The sequence below is a fragment of the Daldinia decipiens genome (assembly GCF_022478715.1).
Source record: "Daldinia decipiens strain CBS 113046 unplaced genomic scaffold F4813scaffold_40, whole genome shotgun sequence".
In the NCBI taxonomy this organism is placed as follows: Eukaryota; Fungi; Ascomycota; class Sordariomycetes; order Xylariales; family Hypoxylaceae; genus Daldinia; species Daldinia decipiens.
Genome location: NW_026054583.1, coordinates 333205 through 350623, shown reverse-complemented (window position 1 = coordinate 350623; position 17419 = coordinate 333205). Strand labels below are relative to the sequence as shown.

General features: G+C 45.3%; 6 protein-coding genes across 6 annotated transcripts; 3 read left to right on the top strand and 3 right to left on the bottom strand.

The window, feature by feature from the left end:
* Positions 1-837: 837 nt before the first annotated feature.
* On the bottom strand, positions 838-1854 carry F4813DRAFT_393078 (uncharacterized protein; the record flags this gene model as incomplete). The annotated part of the gene is made up of 2 exons (XM_049247368.1): positions 838-1674; positions 1726-1854. The coding sequence occupies 2 exons, from the start codon at positions 1852-1854 to the stop codon at positions 838-840; spliced, it is 966 nt and encodes a 321-aa protein (XP_049096098.1).
* A 794-nt stretch (positions 1855-2648) lies between these two features.
* On the top strand, positions 2649-4121 carry F4813DRAFT_372520 (uncharacterized protein; the record flags this gene model as incomplete). Its single annotated transcript, XM_049244703.1, has 2 exons — positions 2649-3708; positions 3764-4121. Coding segments are annotated over exons 1-2 (1144 nt in total), but the record flags the coding sequence as incomplete, so codon positions are not given.
* A 1182-nt stretch (positions 4122-5303) lies between these two features.
* On the bottom strand, positions 5304-6461 carry F4813DRAFT_372516 (uncharacterized protein). Its single transcript, XM_049244702.1, has 2 exons — positions 5869-6461; positions 5304-5792 (listed from the first exon to the last, which is right to left on the bottom strand). The coding sequence occupies exons 1-2, from the start codon at positions 5916-5918 to the stop codon at positions 5516-5518; spliced, it is 327 nt and encodes a 108-aa protein (XP_049096096.1). The 5' UTR covers positions 5919-6461; the 3' UTR covers positions 5304-5515.
* A 2136-nt stretch (positions 6462-8597) lies between these two features.
* On the top strand, positions 8598-10819 carry F4813DRAFT_236603 (glycoside hydrolase family 76 protein). The gene is made up of 3 exons (XM_049239970.1): positions 8598-8829; positions 8896-9000; positions 9054-10819. Exons 1-3 carry the CDS (start codon positions 8727-8729, stop codon positions 10637-10639), a joined length of 1794 nt encoding a protein of 597 aa, XP_049096095.1. The 5' UTR covers positions 8598-8726; the 3' UTR covers positions 10640-10819.
* A 2638-nt stretch (positions 10820-13457) lies between these two features.
* F4813DRAFT_393074 (uncharacterized protein) lies at positions 13458-13997 on the top strand (the record flags this gene model as incomplete). The annotated part of the gene is made up of 2 exons (XM_049247367.1): positions 13458-13902; positions 13966-13997. 2 exons carry the CDS (start codon positions 13458-13460, stop codon positions 13995-13997), a joined length of 477 nt encoding a protein of 158 aa, XP_049096094.1.
* A 917-nt stretch (positions 13998-14914) lies between these two features.
* Positions 14915-17244, bottom strand: F4813DRAFT_372510 (uncharacterized protein). The gene is made up of 6 exons (XM_049244701.1): positions 17141-17244; positions 16854-17093; positions 16694-16766; positions 16609-16618; positions 15574-16544; positions 14915-15450 (listed from the first exon to the last, which is right to left on the bottom strand). Exons 2-6 carry the CDS (start codon positions 16935-16937, stop codon positions 15326-15328), a joined length of 1263 nt encoding a protein of 420 aa, XP_049096093.1. The 5' UTR covers positions 16938-17093; positions 17141-17244; the 3' UTR covers positions 14915-15325.
* Positions 17245-17419: the final 175 nt, after the last annotated feature.

Genomic DNA, 17419 nt, shown 5'->3' with positions numbered 1-17419 from the left:
CTTTTGAATTAATTATAGACATGCGAAGTTGTTGATTTTGTATGGGAAATGGGTGGCCCCCACTAGGGTGGCCCCAGTAAGGGTGGTTTGACTTACATCGAGTAAGTCATTCATAGCAACTCAGACTTGGCTTTAGGCCCGCTAGTATGATAGCCATGATCCAAAATTGCACATACACCCACACGCCTATTTATACGTAACTGGAAATAGCATCTTCGATGTATAATATAGTATATAACATAGTAATGGCGTTGAAGGATCTGACATTAACATTTAGTATTAAGAGTCCTACTTACCTTATTAACGGCATGCAATCATCTCATAATAACACATACTTGAGAATAGTAAGGAGAGAGCACCTTTAATAAACCAAGGTTCTATGTCCGTTTCTCTTATTGATAATAAATCCTTTGATGTCAAGGTCAATGAGAAATAGGTAACTGGGGATTCTATTTAATCCTTAGCTATCGCGTAGCATCTAACGTCTCTATTCATTTAGCCATGGGCTAGTAGGAAAGAGATATAATCGTATATGAACTTTTCTATGTACCCCCTTTTTCTAATAAAGTTAACTATCTAAAAGGCGAGGCGCTTACATCACTAAAATAATAGAGTAAATGTTTGCCTTCAACTAATTATAGTTTAAATTTTATAATAAGATATCTTAAGTATATAGGGTCAGCGGTGGTTTGAAACTTGAATATAGATGTTATATGCATTAAGTATAAACATGACTGCATACTTTAAACAGCTAAAGCGAAACAACAAATGGTATATATAACATGGACATCGTAAACAGTAAACTGGATAGCCGACCTAAACGACTAGCCTAGTATGTTACCGAGAGCTCTGCTTCTTCTCATTCTTGGCCGCCTTTTTAGCCTCCTTCTCGGCCCGCGCCGCTTCCCACTCATCTAAATTTTGAATTAGAATCCAATCTAGAGATTTAGCCCTACCACGTTCCAGCCAGCAATCCTTGAGCTTCTTGCCCTTCAAATGCCTCTTCCAAGCCAGCTTTCTGCTTCTTTTAGCCTGCTTCTCAGCTTTCGCAATCTTGTGCTTGACTTCCCACGCAGCCATTCGAGCAAGCACGGTCGTCCGCCCGCTTGGAGGAGGGAGGTCGTCGAATGACAGTTCGCACGCCCACCTGGACATGTACTTAATGCATCTTTCCTGACTGCTTAAATCGAGGGTTTCTTCAGTAAGGGGGGCCAATAAGGTCTCTTTCTTGTCGTGGTTAAACATCTTCATTATCCGCTTAGAACTGATAATCACCACGTGTAATTTGCGAGGATGGAAGTATTTCTCGTTCATGATGCTGGAATACTTCTTGCACCGTCTATGATTTACGATAGCCATTCCAATGCTTACTGCTAGTTCCAACGCAGCGGCGATTCCATCAGTTCCGTTGTAAGGAATGAATCCAACAGCAAAGGCTGCGACCAGAGCCGCACGACCGGCTATAGGAGGTCTAATGAGGGTATTAAGATTGTCGATACATGCTAATAAATCCTCCGGGGTGACGGTGTGGTTTGCCAATTCTGGCGCCCAGGCACGTGCGAATGGGATGTGAAGCCCTGGTTCAACACGGGGGATTAAGACTAGCTTTTGTAGTGATGATAGCTCTGCGCCTTGCGGGATAGGGGGGAAACATGATGTTGCTATATCGAGTATCTGAGTCTCAGTGACTTCTATATACGAGGATTCGGTGGTCCTTCAAGGGACTCTTAGGGATTTATCGCTGTCCTTATGGGTATTAGTCGTAGCGACTAGCTGATCGTCATGCGGGGTGGACGGACCCGACGTTTCGGCCTTTGACCTCATAGATCGCCGGGTCTTCACCAAAGTAACCATAATATCCCCCAAAGGTTACTTAGATGACATAGTTAAATATGATAAGCACCATCAAGCTAAGAGGACCGAGTTCTACTCGCGTAGCTAATGGTTTAATTTTATTTAAAAATAAATTATGGAATAGCTTATATCTTGCATTGAAGATCAGAGAAGCGTTACATGCAGTCAGCGTCTCGGCGTTTTAAGCTGAATTGACAGAATAGGTAGTTAATAAATATAACATATATCAACAACCCCAAATGAATATCAGCCCTTAGCTTGTGTGTAGAATCTTTGTAGAATAGCCCTAGATATTAGAAAAGCAGCGACGGTGATGCCATTATATAAGGCGATTGAAGATCAATTATACTTTCTGCTGATAAATTAACTACGTATGTATTTTAGCGCGAAATCCTGAGTTGAAATTCACCTAAGCTACATCAAATGACAACTAATAGCGAGGCTGTATCTGCACGAGAATGTATGGAATAATGGAATGGTGATACTTCGTATGTAGGTAGACTTGGGAAAGTACCGAAGTACTTGGGTGGATATGGAAATAGCAGCCATGTGACCTTGTGTAATGGGTATTCGGCAAGCTCGGGCTATGCAAGTACATTCTAGAACTTAATCGGATAAAAGACAGTGCTTATTCGACACGTTTACTGTCATATCTGTCCACTGCTGCCAGGTGATTACAGCTGTATAGCCCCTGACTATCAATTGTCGCACAGCTGATAAGGTGTGACGCAGCTCGTCATCCAGGTCCGCAAGGTCCGGTTCTTTCAAGTGAAGGTTCCATTCAACCTTACAAACTACAAACTGACACAATCAAACACGCCACCAACCAAACCTTTCCCTTCTTTTCTTCATCAAAACAACGACACATTCCTATTTCTTTTCATTATCCTGCGCTTCTATGAAACATTAAACCTATTCGTCTGCTGCTATCATAACACCCAAGATGCAGTTGACATCTATTATTACCGCCGCTGGCCTGGCGGCCCTATCTAACGCATTCCTTCTCCCTCCTGACATCTCCGAATCCGACAAGGACATAATCACCACCCTTCCAGTTCCTGTTGGAGTCGATACTGCCATCGCAGCCGTCGAGTCCCAGAACTTGAAGCTCAAGTGTCCCGGCTGTCCTGTCCCCATCCCTCACCATGGAAAAGTCAAGATCGTAAACGATATCCCGAGCCATTTGGAGCTGGACTTTGGCATCGTGCCTTCCGACAATGCCGATCGCTTGATGTTGAACGGCTTCGAGCTTTTTCCTAACCCAGACCCCTTTCGAAACACCCTTACCGCTGCTGTTCGTCCCGATGTCCTCCATCGACAAATGAAGAAGCGGCCTCAGTTTAAGGGCCCTAAGCCTCAGACTCTAGGCTTTGGCATGCAGACCCGGCCCGTTGCTAAGAACGAGGAAGACGCGTTGGAGCTCATCGAGATCAACCTTGACATCATCGAAGTTGGCGATGTCTTTGTCGATGGTATTCCAAACGTCCAGGTCAATGTTGTCAAGACTCCTACCGGCAAGTTGATGCTTGGTGAAATCAAAACTATTGTATCCGAGACGGCGCAAAGCAATCCTATGGATAAGCAAGAGGAATGCACCACTCTACTTTGCAAGTGGAAGGCTGTTATTATGCAGAAACTTGCCGGCCTTCGTTTCCACAAAGGATGTGGTGGTCGCCCTGCTCACGTTAAGGGCCATGACGAAGTCAAGGATAATGATGAGGCCAAGGTAGAGGAACCTCAAGAACCCCACCATGGTCATCGTCAAAAGAACTGGGGATTGTTGTTTAAGAATATCGCTTCCCACATCCTACTGCCTGTTGCCGTCGGTATCTTTGCTGGTATCACTGCTTGCATGTAAGTTTTCTCTATTAATGATAAATAGTAAGAATGCATACTAATCAAATTTCAGTCTCGGCATGATTGCTGGTACAATCGCCGTCTTCATCTGGCGTGCGATTGCCCGCCGTGGTCACTCCCGCCGACACCACCGTCACAGCCATCACCACAAGACCTCTCATACCGAAGCTGTTGTCAACGAAGAGAAGTCGGGCCTGATGGCTAACCAGGAAGAAATTGATGCTCCACCCGCCTACGTCGAGGAAGGTATTGTCGTTATTGACGACAAGAAGACTGAGAACGTAGTCTAAGAAAGTGATACCCCGGTCGTTTTAACGGCAACTCCTAACGGACTCTTAACGGACATTAACATCAAGGTTTCTTAGCGAGGACTGACAGGCAGATTTGTAACGCCTATCGGGAATAAGATAGGTGGATATGGTTGGCGTTGAATATTGCTTGTACAAGGACAAGGAAATATTATACTGGGAAATGGCAAATGGTTGGTATCGATGGATGATGTATTCTGATTACACTGGTGGAATCTCTCCTTTCGTCCTTTTTCCTTTCTGGTTGTATCGTGTACTTTGGCAAACAGAATACCCACGTTCCTTTCAATTTACATCTGTAGGAAGTATCCGTAATCAATTTGGTGCCATTATTATAACCCAGAGGCTACATCAAGATCGTAGCAAATTAGCAGTGCCTCTTCCCAGTGACGCATAGTAATAGGCCATGAATGTTTGCGATTATTATATTGCTGGCGGTACCATTTACTGCAACCTTTCCCCTTTTGCACTGAAATAGAGATGGGGATATAATGCTTAACCGTGTAACCTAGTACTATAGACTAAAGTTATCCGAGAATCTCATATACTTCCCCCTTTTGTAAAATGCCGTGTATTTTACAAATCACGACATCGACATCATTCAGGGAGGTGGGGAATACAAATGATTTCAATGTTTTGACTTTTTTTTTGTCTGTAAAAGTCAAAACATTCCAAGTTTAGTAATGTTTATAGTAAAGTAATAAAATCATGTACAAATAAAAACAGCTACTTAGCTCCCGACACATAGAGCCCAAATGTTACTTCTAGCTTAAACTTCCGAGATACACTAGATGATTAGCTCGAAGGCGCCGTGATGAATAAATATATATAGAAGAAGAAAGAGCTTAGTATAATGGTATTTTTATATTCTGATGATGATAGCTTACAACTTAGGTGCTAACTAGTTAAGTAAAGTTTAACTTTAGTTGTTAACGGCTCACGAGCTTCTTAGGCAACTAGGCCAAGGCAATACGGAGCACCGAGACCTGTGATGATATATGTATGTGTGATGCGAGGTTTTATACACCTATTGACTACTCAACCGCCGCTTTTTTTTTTCTTTCATCAACACCCTTCCGTAATGCTCTTCGATATTAGGGTTGAAACTCGTCACATTACCCCTTTATATATGGATCATGGGGGAATCTATTGTGTTATATAACCACAAGCTATATTTGCAAGTGCCTATGAGTATAACTGTATTTGATAATGATTTCATTTTCTCAAGAATTTAGTTATTATCAAAAGCCCATTACAGTCACTGTTACAAGCCTGATTTATGAGGAGCAATAAAAGAGTGAATTAACTAAAAGATAAAGGATAAAAGCGAAGTCTTTTCCTATTTACTTTCCCCCTGTCCTATGCTGTGAAGCTTGAGCTCTACTCCTTGCAAATCCTGCCTATAGATCATCTCTTACTGCCGTAACTTTCGCACAATGCCCTTTTCGGAAGCTGCTAAAGAACTACGCGCCATCCGCGTAGTGTAGTTTGCAAACTTAGGCCAAAGGGGTTGGGGTCGGAGCTGGGAGGCAAGTGGCGCACTCGTCGCATTGCCCATGTAACACCACCTCCTTTGTACAGTTGGGGAGGGTGCTGGTCGTGATGGTAGGTAGAGGGGGAGCGGTAGGCTCGCCGAGGCTACAGGTCCTGGTTGGTGAGAGACACACTGGGTGGCAGACTCCGACAGGAGGAACAGTGGTTGTAATGGTTGCGACACTGGTGCATACTATGTGACCCGGTAGTGTAGTTGGCTCGGCGGGAGCAGCATTGGCGCTACAAGTAGGTGACGTGTGGTTAGTTTTAAGAAACGAGAAGGTAGTGCTATTGATGTTAGTATGGAGTGGCTTACCCGTTAAGCAAGGCAGCGCCAGCAAGGGCAATATGGACAATGAACTGCATTATGAGCTGCTTGGGTGGGTATAATCGGATAAGTGGAGTCTGGGGTCAAGGTAATGATGTCGGTAGTCGTCCGAAAGCTTGGCTTGTGTTGTATTGCATCTTTTCTCTCCGTCGATGAGGTGCTGGGGTTTATATATTTTCTTGGCAGGTCCCTTTTCAGTCGACGGATACTGGTCCGGGTGGCCAATTGTCTATTTTGGAACTACTCAAGGAAGTCGAGCCATGGTGATGGGACCGTGCTTGCTTTTTCCTAGGGAACGAATAGCGGTCTAGAGGTGATTCCCGTGATGTCCCCAGTGAGCTTATGGTGCAAATTACGAAGGATTAGCCCCTGGAAGCCAACGAAATACCAATTCGGGCTTCATAGATGATATCAAAGAGTTTGCTGTGTAACACGACGGATTTGCTTAGCTGAGATCAGAATCCTTCCTTCATTGTAAGCAAGGAAGAAGGCAAAAGCCTTAAGCTATTCGTATTAGTAATGGACATGGTAATTGCCAGCGTGATATTAGGGGGTCTGATCGTGACATGGAGACGGGTGTCGGCTCAGGAGTACTTTACTTAATCGGATATGGGCACAGGCGTCGGTTCCGAGACAGGGGACGAGGCGGTTCAGCTCGGATTTGCTACCAATCATTGGAACGCTCTCATAGGCTAAGATATTTGGCGAATTCGCGATCACTCAGCCCTATGGCTTGGAGTGTGAAAATCCTAGTGGTCGCGTGGAATTGTATCAATCTACTATCTTGGCATCCGACACGGCCCATAGAGGTTACATGACGCGAGTCTGCCGTGATATATAATATAAGCTGATATCTGGGGTATCACCAGGTAAACATGTGGGTTGGTGACGAAGTAGTGCTTGGCTTCATTCGATGATTTACGGTCTCATCTCGATATGGTATATTCCGAGGTCTGCAATACAGCATCACTACTTGTCCTTCAAGCGGGGATATGTCGGCTCCTCGAGCTGATGATGGTTTAGCGAGTTCACCGGTCTACCCTGGTCTTGCTATTATCGGACTTAATATACCTAGGTATATACCTACCTAGACAAATAGTCGGTCACGCTCAGGATTGTGCGCGTAGGTAATCGCTGCGATGGAATAAACCTATAGTTATAAGTTTGTCTCGGGTATAAGAAAGCTTCACCTAGTAAATTTAAGGGACATTTCTCTAAATACGTTCTAAAATATGCTTTACATAGCGAAAGGGCACATTACTCAACCACCAGCATCCGTTGAATAGGATGTTCTTCCATCTTCCCGACAACACAATTGTCATAATCACCACCCATCACTTCCTTCTCTGGTATTGATCGGTATTGGTGTATTACAGAATAAAGTCGAGATTTAATTGGAACCTTACCGAGTCCCTTTCCATGCAGCTGCCTTAATTTCGTTAATATAAACACGGTCATGCCCGTCTTGATAGCAAGGGTTGTCGCAATAATAACACTCCTGAACTAAAAGGCTTGAACATTCACGCTTCTAGAAACATTCTCTACGACTTATTTCCAGCGCTAATATTTTATACCTTACCTAAGGTATGACCTAAGGTATGGCCTAAGGTGTGTACCTAGGTCGGTACTTGACTTTTGATTGGAGATGCTATTGCAAGCGTTAAACGCGCGATATTCGATATTCCTAAAGCCAATAAAAACAATCATTTGATGATGCACTTTTCGCATCTGGACTTATACGATAAGATACTAACCTAGACGATATTGATTAATAAATACGGACTCGTCGGCCATAACGAAGTGCACCAGTCTAGCACTATACTATACGCGGTATGGTATATTCTAGTTTCATAAGAGATCTCGTATAACAGAATAGTAGGGTCACGTTGGTTATGTCTTCGAAAAGGACCCAGACCATTGGCTATTCGGCGTCATGCCTGACCTCCCTCGGTTGCGGCTACAATGATAGCAGTATGTAAAGGGAACCCAAATGGGTAACTAACTCTGGGGTAGCTCAAATCCTATTACGACATATTTGTAGCAGTACATACCAGGTAGTGTTATTAGCGTCGACGGTAGCGGCCGAGACAACAGATCCGAAAATGCCGGTCTACCAAATTTCAAACCCTCCAGCTGCCTATTTTAAAGGAGCTGGACCGGAAACAAATAAGTCGCTGTAAGTCGCCTACATTATGTAGCACTTTCAAAGGCAGGCTCTTAAAATTTTTCATTGTTCTTACCTTAATACTACCTCTCGTGGTAAGAAGTAGAAGGATCAAACGACCAAGGTCTCCCGTCATTGGTGCCGTTGGAGAAATACGCGGGGCATTCCTCGTATTACAACACTATTACATAGGTACCTATGTAGTACAAGCACTACGAAGTACTGATGCACAATAGGTTAGGTAGGTAGGTACCTGTGTTAGGTACTCAAGTAAGTATCTAGGTACCTTGATATTTAGCTGGTATGGGCGTGTTTTTAAGAATGCGATTTCCTCTAGTGTAGGCAGGTAGGCAATGGAATTACAGTACCTAGTGCCTTCAAATGAGGTCGTTGTTTCTCCTCCATCTCTCTCTATCGACATCATTCTTTGTCATCATCATCCCTCGTTCCATATGTACTGCTGATGTTGGATTTTCGACACCCACAGTTCACAAAACACCACACCTACACAAACACATCGCACCCAGTGTTGCCGTACTACATCGATCCTGTCTGTTGGGAGTTGCATTTGCAATGCCATAACCCCAGTAGAACCTGTCCGTTTTTTAATTCCATGTTCATATTCGTGTCCAACTAAACTTCCCCCATTCGCTCCGTTCCAGTTGAACTTCAACTCGTCGTCATGTGGTTGTGGCACTCGCGGCGGAATGCCGTATTATCGGTAGCCTCGGTCTTAATGGTTACCAACCTCGTCGCTACGTATGAGCTAGACGTTGAATCGCCAGGTATGTATGAGCTCACTACTTACTAGTATTTACCTAAGTTAGCTTCTTACGAAATGAAACTTTTAGATTCTGTCAAGGATATAGCCAAAATGATGGCAGAGGACTTGGTATCTTTCTATCACGGTAACGAACCCGGACAAACCCCCGGTCTTCTACCACAATCGTATTACTGTGAGTTCAATGCAACAAGTTACGTTCTATAAATTGCTAATTCATGGCATCAGGGTGGGAGGCGGGCGCTTTCATGGGCGCGTTAATTGATTATTGGTATTACACTGGAGATACCACTTACAACGATATCGCCCAGCAAGGTCTACTTCATCAGGTCGGCCCGTATAATGACTATATGCCTCCTAACCAGACACTTACCGAGGGTAATGATGACCAAGGATTTTGGGGGATGGCTGTCATGACCGCGGCTGAGTACAAATTCCAGGACCCGCCGTCAGATCGGCCGGGGTGGTTAGCACTGGCTCAGGCTGTTTTCAACACTCAAGCTGCTCGGTGGGATCCGGAGGACTGCAATGGCGGTTTGCGATGGCAGATATTCACGTGGAATACCGGCTTTGACTACAAGAATTCTATCTCGCAGGCATGCTTCTTCAACATCGCCGCACGGTTGGCGCTTTACACTGGCAATGCTACCTACGCCGATTGGGCCGTTAGAACGTGGGATTGGATGGTCAACGTCAAATTCATTGACGATAATTATAGAGTCTACGACGGAGCGCATATCGGTGACAACTGTACTACTATCACGCCGTATGAATTTTCGTACAACGTTGGCGCATTCCTTTTAGGATCAGCCGCCATGGTCGCATATGCAAATAATTCGAAACAGCAGGGCGATGTAGAAATGTGGCGCGAACGGGTAGATGGTCTATTAAACAGCACAGAGGAGATATTCTTTTTCGGAAACGACACTTCGAATCGAATTATGATCGAGATTGCTTGTGAGCCAGTTAATTTATGTGATACGGATCAGCAATCATTCAAGGCGTATTTGAGCAGATGGATGGCCGCCACTACAAAATGGGCACCCTGGACTTTCGATCGAATCAAAACTTTGCTGCAGAATTCTGCCGTAGCTGCTGCGAAGCAGTGTACCGGCGGTGATAACCACCGAATGTGCGGGTTGAAGTGGGCAAATAACAGTGGTGTATGGGATGGTTCGACTGGTGTTGGACAACAAATGGCGGCTATGGAAGTAGTACTGGCTAACATGATACATGAAGCTGAGCCACCGGTTACCAATAGCACTGGCGGAACCAGTGTTGGTAATCCTTCGGCGGGTGGCTCCGATAGTGGACGAGTAGATCCCAACGGGCGGTTTTTCTCTGGCCCGGTATCTGGAGGCGATCGAGCTGGTGCGGCCATCTGTACTGTTGTCATCCTCTTGACTCTCTTAGCTGGAGCGATCTTTATGATAGTAGATGAAACAAAATCAACAACTGATAACTGGATTAACTTTCGCTCGGGTATTTCTACCGCTTCCGGGCCAGCCGCATTAGCAGCCCTGACACCAGGCAGAAAGAAGGCTACGCTAGACGAAAAAGGAAAGGGACTTGGGATGGAAAGAAGTTCAAGTACTGAGACGGGCGAGAAAATCCCGTCAGGCTATGCAAATGGCAGGCTACAAAAGCGCCCGGAGGGTTTACAGCAAGCACAGCCTACAAAGCTAATGCCAACCTCGGGCGTACTATATTCAACGACAAACACCGTGCCAGCGGTAACTACGACTAATGAGAACCGCAAGTCAACCGCCGGAATCGGTCAGAGAGGGTCGGTACTTAGGAAACAGAGACAGTAAAACCGGATAATTGATCACACACAGGAATACACAAAGGACTTGCATTAGGACTGGCGTTTGAGGATATGGCATCTGCTATGAGGCTTTATGGACATTTCCACGGGGTTTACAGGGAACCATTCGGTCTATGGATAGGCAGGCATTGGGATGGATTTACAGGCAGAGCTATAAGATACCACGATCGTCTACACACTGTTCTCTTACCTACCTTTCTATATCGACTATCATTCTATGGTAGAAAGACCTTATGAATGTTTAAATCCGATGTTCTGACCTGGATGATACGTGCAAATGATGTGTAGACTTGGTCTGCTCCTCTTATTGGGACTGATATCATGGTAGCTAAGCAAAGGGATAGGAATGTTATTTCTACCATACGTTGTCCACGAAATTCAACACGCAGGGTCAGATGATTACGAATCTTCCATCGGGACGGGTGATACTAGCAAGGCGATACGCCGAAGTAATCAAGCATGGAAATGCGTATTGCTAGTAAGTCGATCTAGACAGTTAACCATATTTACCCCGGCGCTATAAATCTCATTGGCATATTAGATTCTAGATGGTTATTCTGATATTCTCCCTGTATGCAGGAGATCTATCTAAGCAAAAGCTAAGATAGCTAAGGTTGTTAGTCCTATTATTATAGGGTGATGTCTTAAGCCTTAGGTAGGTTAGCTCTTTGCTGACTTTGACAAACTGTCATTATAACATCGCATTTATATATGTCAAGTAGCCATCCGGGCTATTATGATGAAATTCGAGTTAATCAGTTTTATCCAACCTTCATATACCTACCATGAAATCTCATTCACTCAGGGGTTCGTTTCATAACCAACCCGGTGTGAGATTAGCCACAGATTAATAAAGGAGAGCTCGGAATTTCCATAATATTAGAAGACTTGCTATCTAGGTCATATCCATATTCATTGGTTTAGATCCCGTCTTGCCAAATAATCCGCCCGGCCATTCCGTGATATGCCGTCCACTGTCCGGTCCAGGAACCGAGGGACTGGTGCTGGCAAACTATCCCGAGGGCACAATTACCGACAATGTTGTCGAGATATCATCAAGTAGTTTCTATATCCAGAAATGATTATTTAAGACTAAACTGCATAGCATTGGGGGGTAATTTAGGGATACGTGGTAGTTAATAATCCACTCTGAGACAAGATACTGTATTTAATGGCTTAAGATAGCCAAATATACATACGCGTGATCCAGATGCCGAAACAATCCTCATGCTACATACACACATTAGCACTACGTGAAATACCTATGACGCCATCTCTGGCCTTATTAGGGGCATCGTGCTCAGTGATTGTTTTGATGTTTGAGACATCTCGATATATATTTCACTAAGGGTGAAGTCTCCAGAAAGAAACATTTGCAGTACAAAATTACCTTCTTTGGGCAAAGGGTGAAGGAAGGGATCAAAGATATTACCTTCTAAATATGTACTGTCGACCTAGAGCGGGAAGAGGAAGCAATCATAAAACGCGGCGGGCACACAGGGGCTGATACACGAGAGGACGGTTCCCCTTTATACCTTACACAGGTGCAACTGACAGCGTCGAGGCTGATGAAGCCAGGCCATTCCTAGTAACTGCCGGTTATCCACTCTGTATCTGATGAACCTGTTATATCGCTAGGTTTAGCGGTCTTTGATTGACAAGGGTGTGACAGCCGTTGAGTGCATGCGTTCTCGGACGGGTAGGCACATTGCCGTTGCCGTTGCAAGGAACCGAGGACGTCGTGCGTCACTTGGAAACAGCAATGGATGTGCTCAAAGACTAGAGACCAGAGACCAGAGACCAGAGACGATGAGATGTTTAGGTTTTTGAGTCACCAGAGCACGAGGTATTTCCGTTTTGGGTCATTCATCGAGAGAATGGCCAATAGTATCAGGGTCTATCTAAAAACAAGACGGTTGGCGATCTAATCCCTGGTGAGCAGACGGGAAGCTTAGGACGAACATGGGATCTTACCTGGTTGGGGTATGGTTGGGATGTTCCTTCGAATAAGAGTGTTGCAAAAAGATGGTGTTGTAGAAGGAGACATAAAGGAGTATGTGCATGTGCATGTGCATGTGAGGGTGGATAAGAAAGAGTACCTAACCTTCTATTCACTTTTCTTACCTAACATTAGTTTAGGTAAGGTAGCCTCGTGGTGTAAGTGAATCCGAATAGCATTAGAGGTACATAACATGTAGCATCGAAATAACGGTACGATAACGAAATAGACTTTACCTAGGCATCTTAATTGCTATAGAAACTGCAGGAACTACAGGAACTACAGGCACTACAGGCACTGCCGGTATGTACCTGCATATATTTATCCCCTGAAGTTAAATCGCCGGCTCCTTCCTTAGGAAATGCCGTTGCTCTTGCCACTTTGGAGCATAGGTACATATTTCCAAGTCGCGTTTTTGTGCGTTTAGATCCTGCCCTCGAAAAGAAGCTGCCTTAGGAATTATATTCTCTGCAACTCTTTCATAAATTAAATTTCTAAATTTCTAGCAACCTTTTACATTGCTAGATGGTTTCCTTTTCCTTCTCTGTTTTCCCCATTTAATTCTCTGGTTATCAGAGAGTTCTTGGTGCACAACTTCTCAACCTCGACAACACGACAGCACGACAACAAGACAACACCGTCACAACACCGTCCTTCCTTTCTGTTTGACCGACCTTCAATCTTACCACGTCAAACAGACATCTATCTTGTCCCCCATAGACGGCTTGACTAATAATCTAGTCAGCGTGTCCATCACCTTTCCCATAACCACCATTGAATTTGTCATCTTTCAACCTGCATCACAATGTCGCCTGTTCCCAACTCTGACGACCACTACGACGCCGGCTCTCCCCTCGACGGCGGAGCCCCGCCTTCTGACCTAGGCAACAGCGGCACGCATTACCAGCCCACTGGCCTTGAGATCGGCGTCATCACCGGCATTTGCGGCCTTGTTCTTCTCACTGTCGTAGGAGTCTTCGTCTGGCGAGCTCGCAAGAACCGCTTTGCTAAGGGCGCTAGCGCTCTTCATTCTGGACCTGACACGGCCCATTCAGAGGGTTCCCCTCAGCCTTTCGGCTCCCGCTCGGCCACCGAACCTGTCCCTCCTCCTAAGGATTCCCGCTTCGGCGCAGTCAAGAATGAAGAGCCCGCATCTTTCGACCAGCCCATCCCTCTGCCTTCCAACCGCAACGACGAGATTCAGTGGAGCCACTGGACTCCCATTCGCCGAGAAGGGAACAGTGGCCATGGTATGTTGTAAATTATGAGCTTTCTTATTCATTTGCCTGACAAGATGCTAACTTTTGCTGTAGTTGAGGAACACGAGATAGCATCCCGTTTCTAAGCATCCGTTCATGCGACAACCTAGCCCCGGCATCAACAGTCTACATTTGTGATTATGACTTCGGGCAGATGTTTGCCATCTCCCGGTTAATGCTTCTCGATGCCGGACAGCATGAAGAATTAGATGACTTTGTTTCCCACGAGCGGGTGGATCTTGGCAGATTTTGGAGCGAGATGGCCTAGTTGTTGCAGGTACAGGAGTTTGGCATCATCAGCATTGCTTTTGTCTACTTAGGTAGCTATGTGTGGTATGGATTGCTCACAGTTGTCCCATTTATTCGTCTGTTGCAAAGGATCGACATAAAAGAAAACGGTGGAATGTTTAAGGTGGACACCCAGGAGGAACTTTGCATTAACATGCGCGTTGTATTACGGCCTAATGAAGAGAATAATCTCCAATGCCGTGTGTCATTATGAACCCAGTTGCTTAATTGCCTATGATTAGAAGTTGTGTTTCCTAGTTTGATCTGATACGAAAACTCTGGCTCCATCACCATAATTATTGTGCCTTAGGTACTGAAATAAAACCAAAAATCATTGCTGTCATTCTCTATACGCCCCTACTATTCCTTGCCGTGATACTGATCGTGCAGTCGTTAGGATAACTGAGGTATGGCTTCTAGGTAAAAATCAAATAAAGCGCCCAATGCACACTTATAAAATTTAACATTATCTTTCGTATTTATCTATTTTAACCAGCTTCAAAAAGACATGTAAATACCCACTGCCCCGGAGGACTGATAGAAACCAAGAAATCAGCATAACTCCAGAGATGATGGGTTTATTTCTACTTTATTTTAGAAATGCTCCTCTCAGGTAATCATGCAGAATATTGGTGAAGCCTTAACTGGGCCCTCAAGACAAGCTTGTTTTATTACGTTGGCGGCATTGATACCCTCGCCGTGGTTCGATTATAATCCGGAATTTGAAGAGAAACCTTCCATGGTAGTCATATATCATCGATCACTTTCTAATCGGAGTGTAACACTATAATAATACCTAGGTATTCTCCTGACACAAATACGTTATGATATTGTATGCGTACGTACACATACTTAGGCGTAAGCCAGTCGAGTTCAATCTAGCCCAATCTTCCAAAACACCTGCTCTGACCAATATTAAAACCCTTAAGCGCCGTACATACCGTCTGTCCTCGTCTCTGATTTCACAAGGACAAACCCAAATTAACTCTAACTTAGCCCAACCGATCCGTTCCTGACCGACCATCCGAGTGAAGAGGTGTCCATGAAAATCACCACAAGCAAAAATACAACGCATAAATGAAAGCGCCTAGGTTAGGCACCAAACCCGACCACACTTAAACGTGCCTCACTGATTCGAGTTACCAGGGAGATACCTGCTCCGGAATGTTGCGTTGATAAGACTACTTATCGTGCCATGTTGTATCTGGCTCGCGATCACTTCCTCCATCGCGGACTGCGTTACTGAAGTATCTACAAGCTTATTAGCAACTGTTACGTCGTATCCTAATAACCTATCTCCCTCTAATATTCGCCACTGCATACCTAACAAGGACGAAAATAGAAAGGGAAAAAAAAATCTCAGCTTATACATACCATCAAGATCACTAAAACTACTCCCTATACTTGGTGTACCACTATCACTATTCTTTGAGTATCTCGCCCCAGGGCTACGTCCTACAGTTTCTGTCGCCTTTCGCGGCGACACCGGGGCGCCGCCGGCTCCCGTCCGACTACTGCTAAGCCCGGACGGCGCTGTGGAGCTCGACGAGTCCGAGGTTTGCGAGCGATGGAAACGGGTTGACCCCTTCGCAGCAGCATGGCGCTTTACGTAGTCGCGCGATGGGTTGCCGCGGAGTGTAGCGCTGAGGTCGTGCTGCGCGCTGCCGCCGCCGTCTGCTTGTAGCTGGTATGGTAAGAAGGCCGGTTCGCCATCATCGTCTTCGTCGTCGTCTTCGTCATCAGCAAAGGAGGAGGGTGCGGCATCGGTGCCTTGAAACCGCGGGGGTCGGCGGATGATTCTGGACTGGGCGGGGCTTGAAGAAGATGAAGAAGTTGCAGAGTCGCTGGACTCGGTTGGTCCTGGGGAAGTCGGTTCGGTATTCTGGTTCTCATTGTCGTTATCGTCATCGACGGATGTCGCGATGGGAAGGGATGAGAGACGGTGGCGCTGGGGATCAACGTTGGACTTTACAGGAGCTTTGCCGCTGTTGACTAGGTTGCGATTTGTATGGACGGCGGTGTTAGATGAAGACATGCGCGTCGCAGTTGGTCGTGGAGTACTCCTCATTGGCGTACCGGGGACACTACCATCGTTACGCGGTAGAGGTGAGTCCTTCCTAATGGACAATGCTGATGGTGCTCGAACCGACCTATCACCGGACCCGGTGCGTCGCATAAGTTCTGCGGAGAACATGCCATCGGGTCTGGGCTGAGGCGACGGTGCCGAGCCCTTAGAGGCTGTAGCAGCCCTACGCAACTGGGTTTGAATTTGAGAGGTACGATGATTGCTGAGCCAGGTGATTTGCTGGAGGAGGAAGTCGACTGTAACTCCGAATTGGTTTGCGCTTTGAAATGAGTTGAAACGAGTTGGCAAAATACCGTCGTTGGGGGATGCAAAGTAGCACTTACATATCATTCCCTAGTATGTAGTTATTAGTTGCCTATTTCATGTATAATCGCTAGGAGGTAGTTATATAGAATAATTGTCACTTACAGTCTATTTCTGTCTTATAAGGACGGGATACGATGCTCCAGAGGACTTCATCTTTGGTAGAATCCCAATTCGTCTGAATATATATATTTAGCTTCCAACAGCAAGATGAGACGAGATGGAAATCTACTGGATATTGAATATTGAATATTGAATTACGTACAGGCGGAGGATCGACAAAGTCGCCTCTAGGAAACGGGAGTCGAACGAAAACCGTGTAGGTCGGCTCTGGCTGCGTAGGCGCCATTTTGGGTCAAGTCATGCTAGCTAGTGCCTATTCGCGTGCGAGATCTGCAGCCCTTGAGCGGTGCTAGTTGATGATCGGAAAGAAGATGTAGATGGACGTTGAGAAGGAGCCAAAGAGCTACAGTCGACGTAGGTACTAGAGACGGGGATCTATGCACTTATCGGATTAGGACGGGGAGCTTTTATCGATAACGTAGGGCGTACCTTTGCCCGGTCCGTTTTGTTCCGGTACATAATTAGGTACAATACATAGCTAAGGCTGGGCATGGTACATAGGTACCTACATACATTTACCCCAGACCTTATGTATGTAAGATTTGGGAGTACATGAATGACCTGATTATGCAGTTCAATCAACCTTACATGTATGTACCTATTTATGAAGAAGATGGTGAAATTACCTAGTGGCTACCTAGGTACATACCTACATACCTTATGTATTAGGTACCTTACATAATTTAATGGCTACATAAGGGAGTCAGC

What these genes read in the sequence shown, in the direction of transcription:
- F4813DRAFT_372516 (XM_049244702.1), bottom strand. Translation starts at nt 5,918, where the DNA reads ATGCAGTTCATTGTCCATATTGCCCTTGCTGGCGCTGCCTTGCTTAAC. An exon ending in GGCGCTGCCTTGCTTAACGG is followed by an intron (nt 5,793 to 5,868) that starts GTAAGCCACTCC and finishes ACCTACTTGTAG; the next exon opens with CGCCAATGCTGCTCCCGCCG.
- F4813DRAFT_236603 (XM_049239970.1), top strand. Translation starts at nt 8,727, where the DNA reads ATGTGGTTGTGGCACTCGCGGCGGAATGCCGTATTATCGGTAGCCTCG. An exon ending in GCTAGACGTTGAATCGCCAG is followed by an intron (nt 8,830 to 8,895) that starts GTATGTATGAGC and finishes TGAAACTTTTAG; the next exon opens with ATTCTGTCAAGGATATAGCC. An exon ending in TCTACCACAATCGTATTACT is followed by an intron (nt 9,001 to 9,053) that starts GTGAGTTCAATG and finishes TCATGGCATCAG; the next exon opens with GGTGGGAGGCGGGCGCTTTC.
- F4813DRAFT_372510 (XM_049244701.1), bottom strand. Translation starts at nt 16,937, where the DNA reads ATGGCGCCTACGCAGCCAGAGCCGACCTACACGGTTTTCGTTCGACTC. An exon ending in ACTTTGTCGATCCTCCGCCT is followed by an intron (nt 16,767 to 16,853) that starts GTACGTAATTCA and finishes ATATATATTCAG; the next exon opens with ACGAATTGGGATTCTACCAA. An exon ending in TAGTTTTAGTGATCTTGATG is followed by an intron (nt 15,451 to 15,573) that starts GTATGTATAAGC and finishes ATAAGCTTGTAG; the next exon opens with ATACTTCAGTAACGCAGTCC.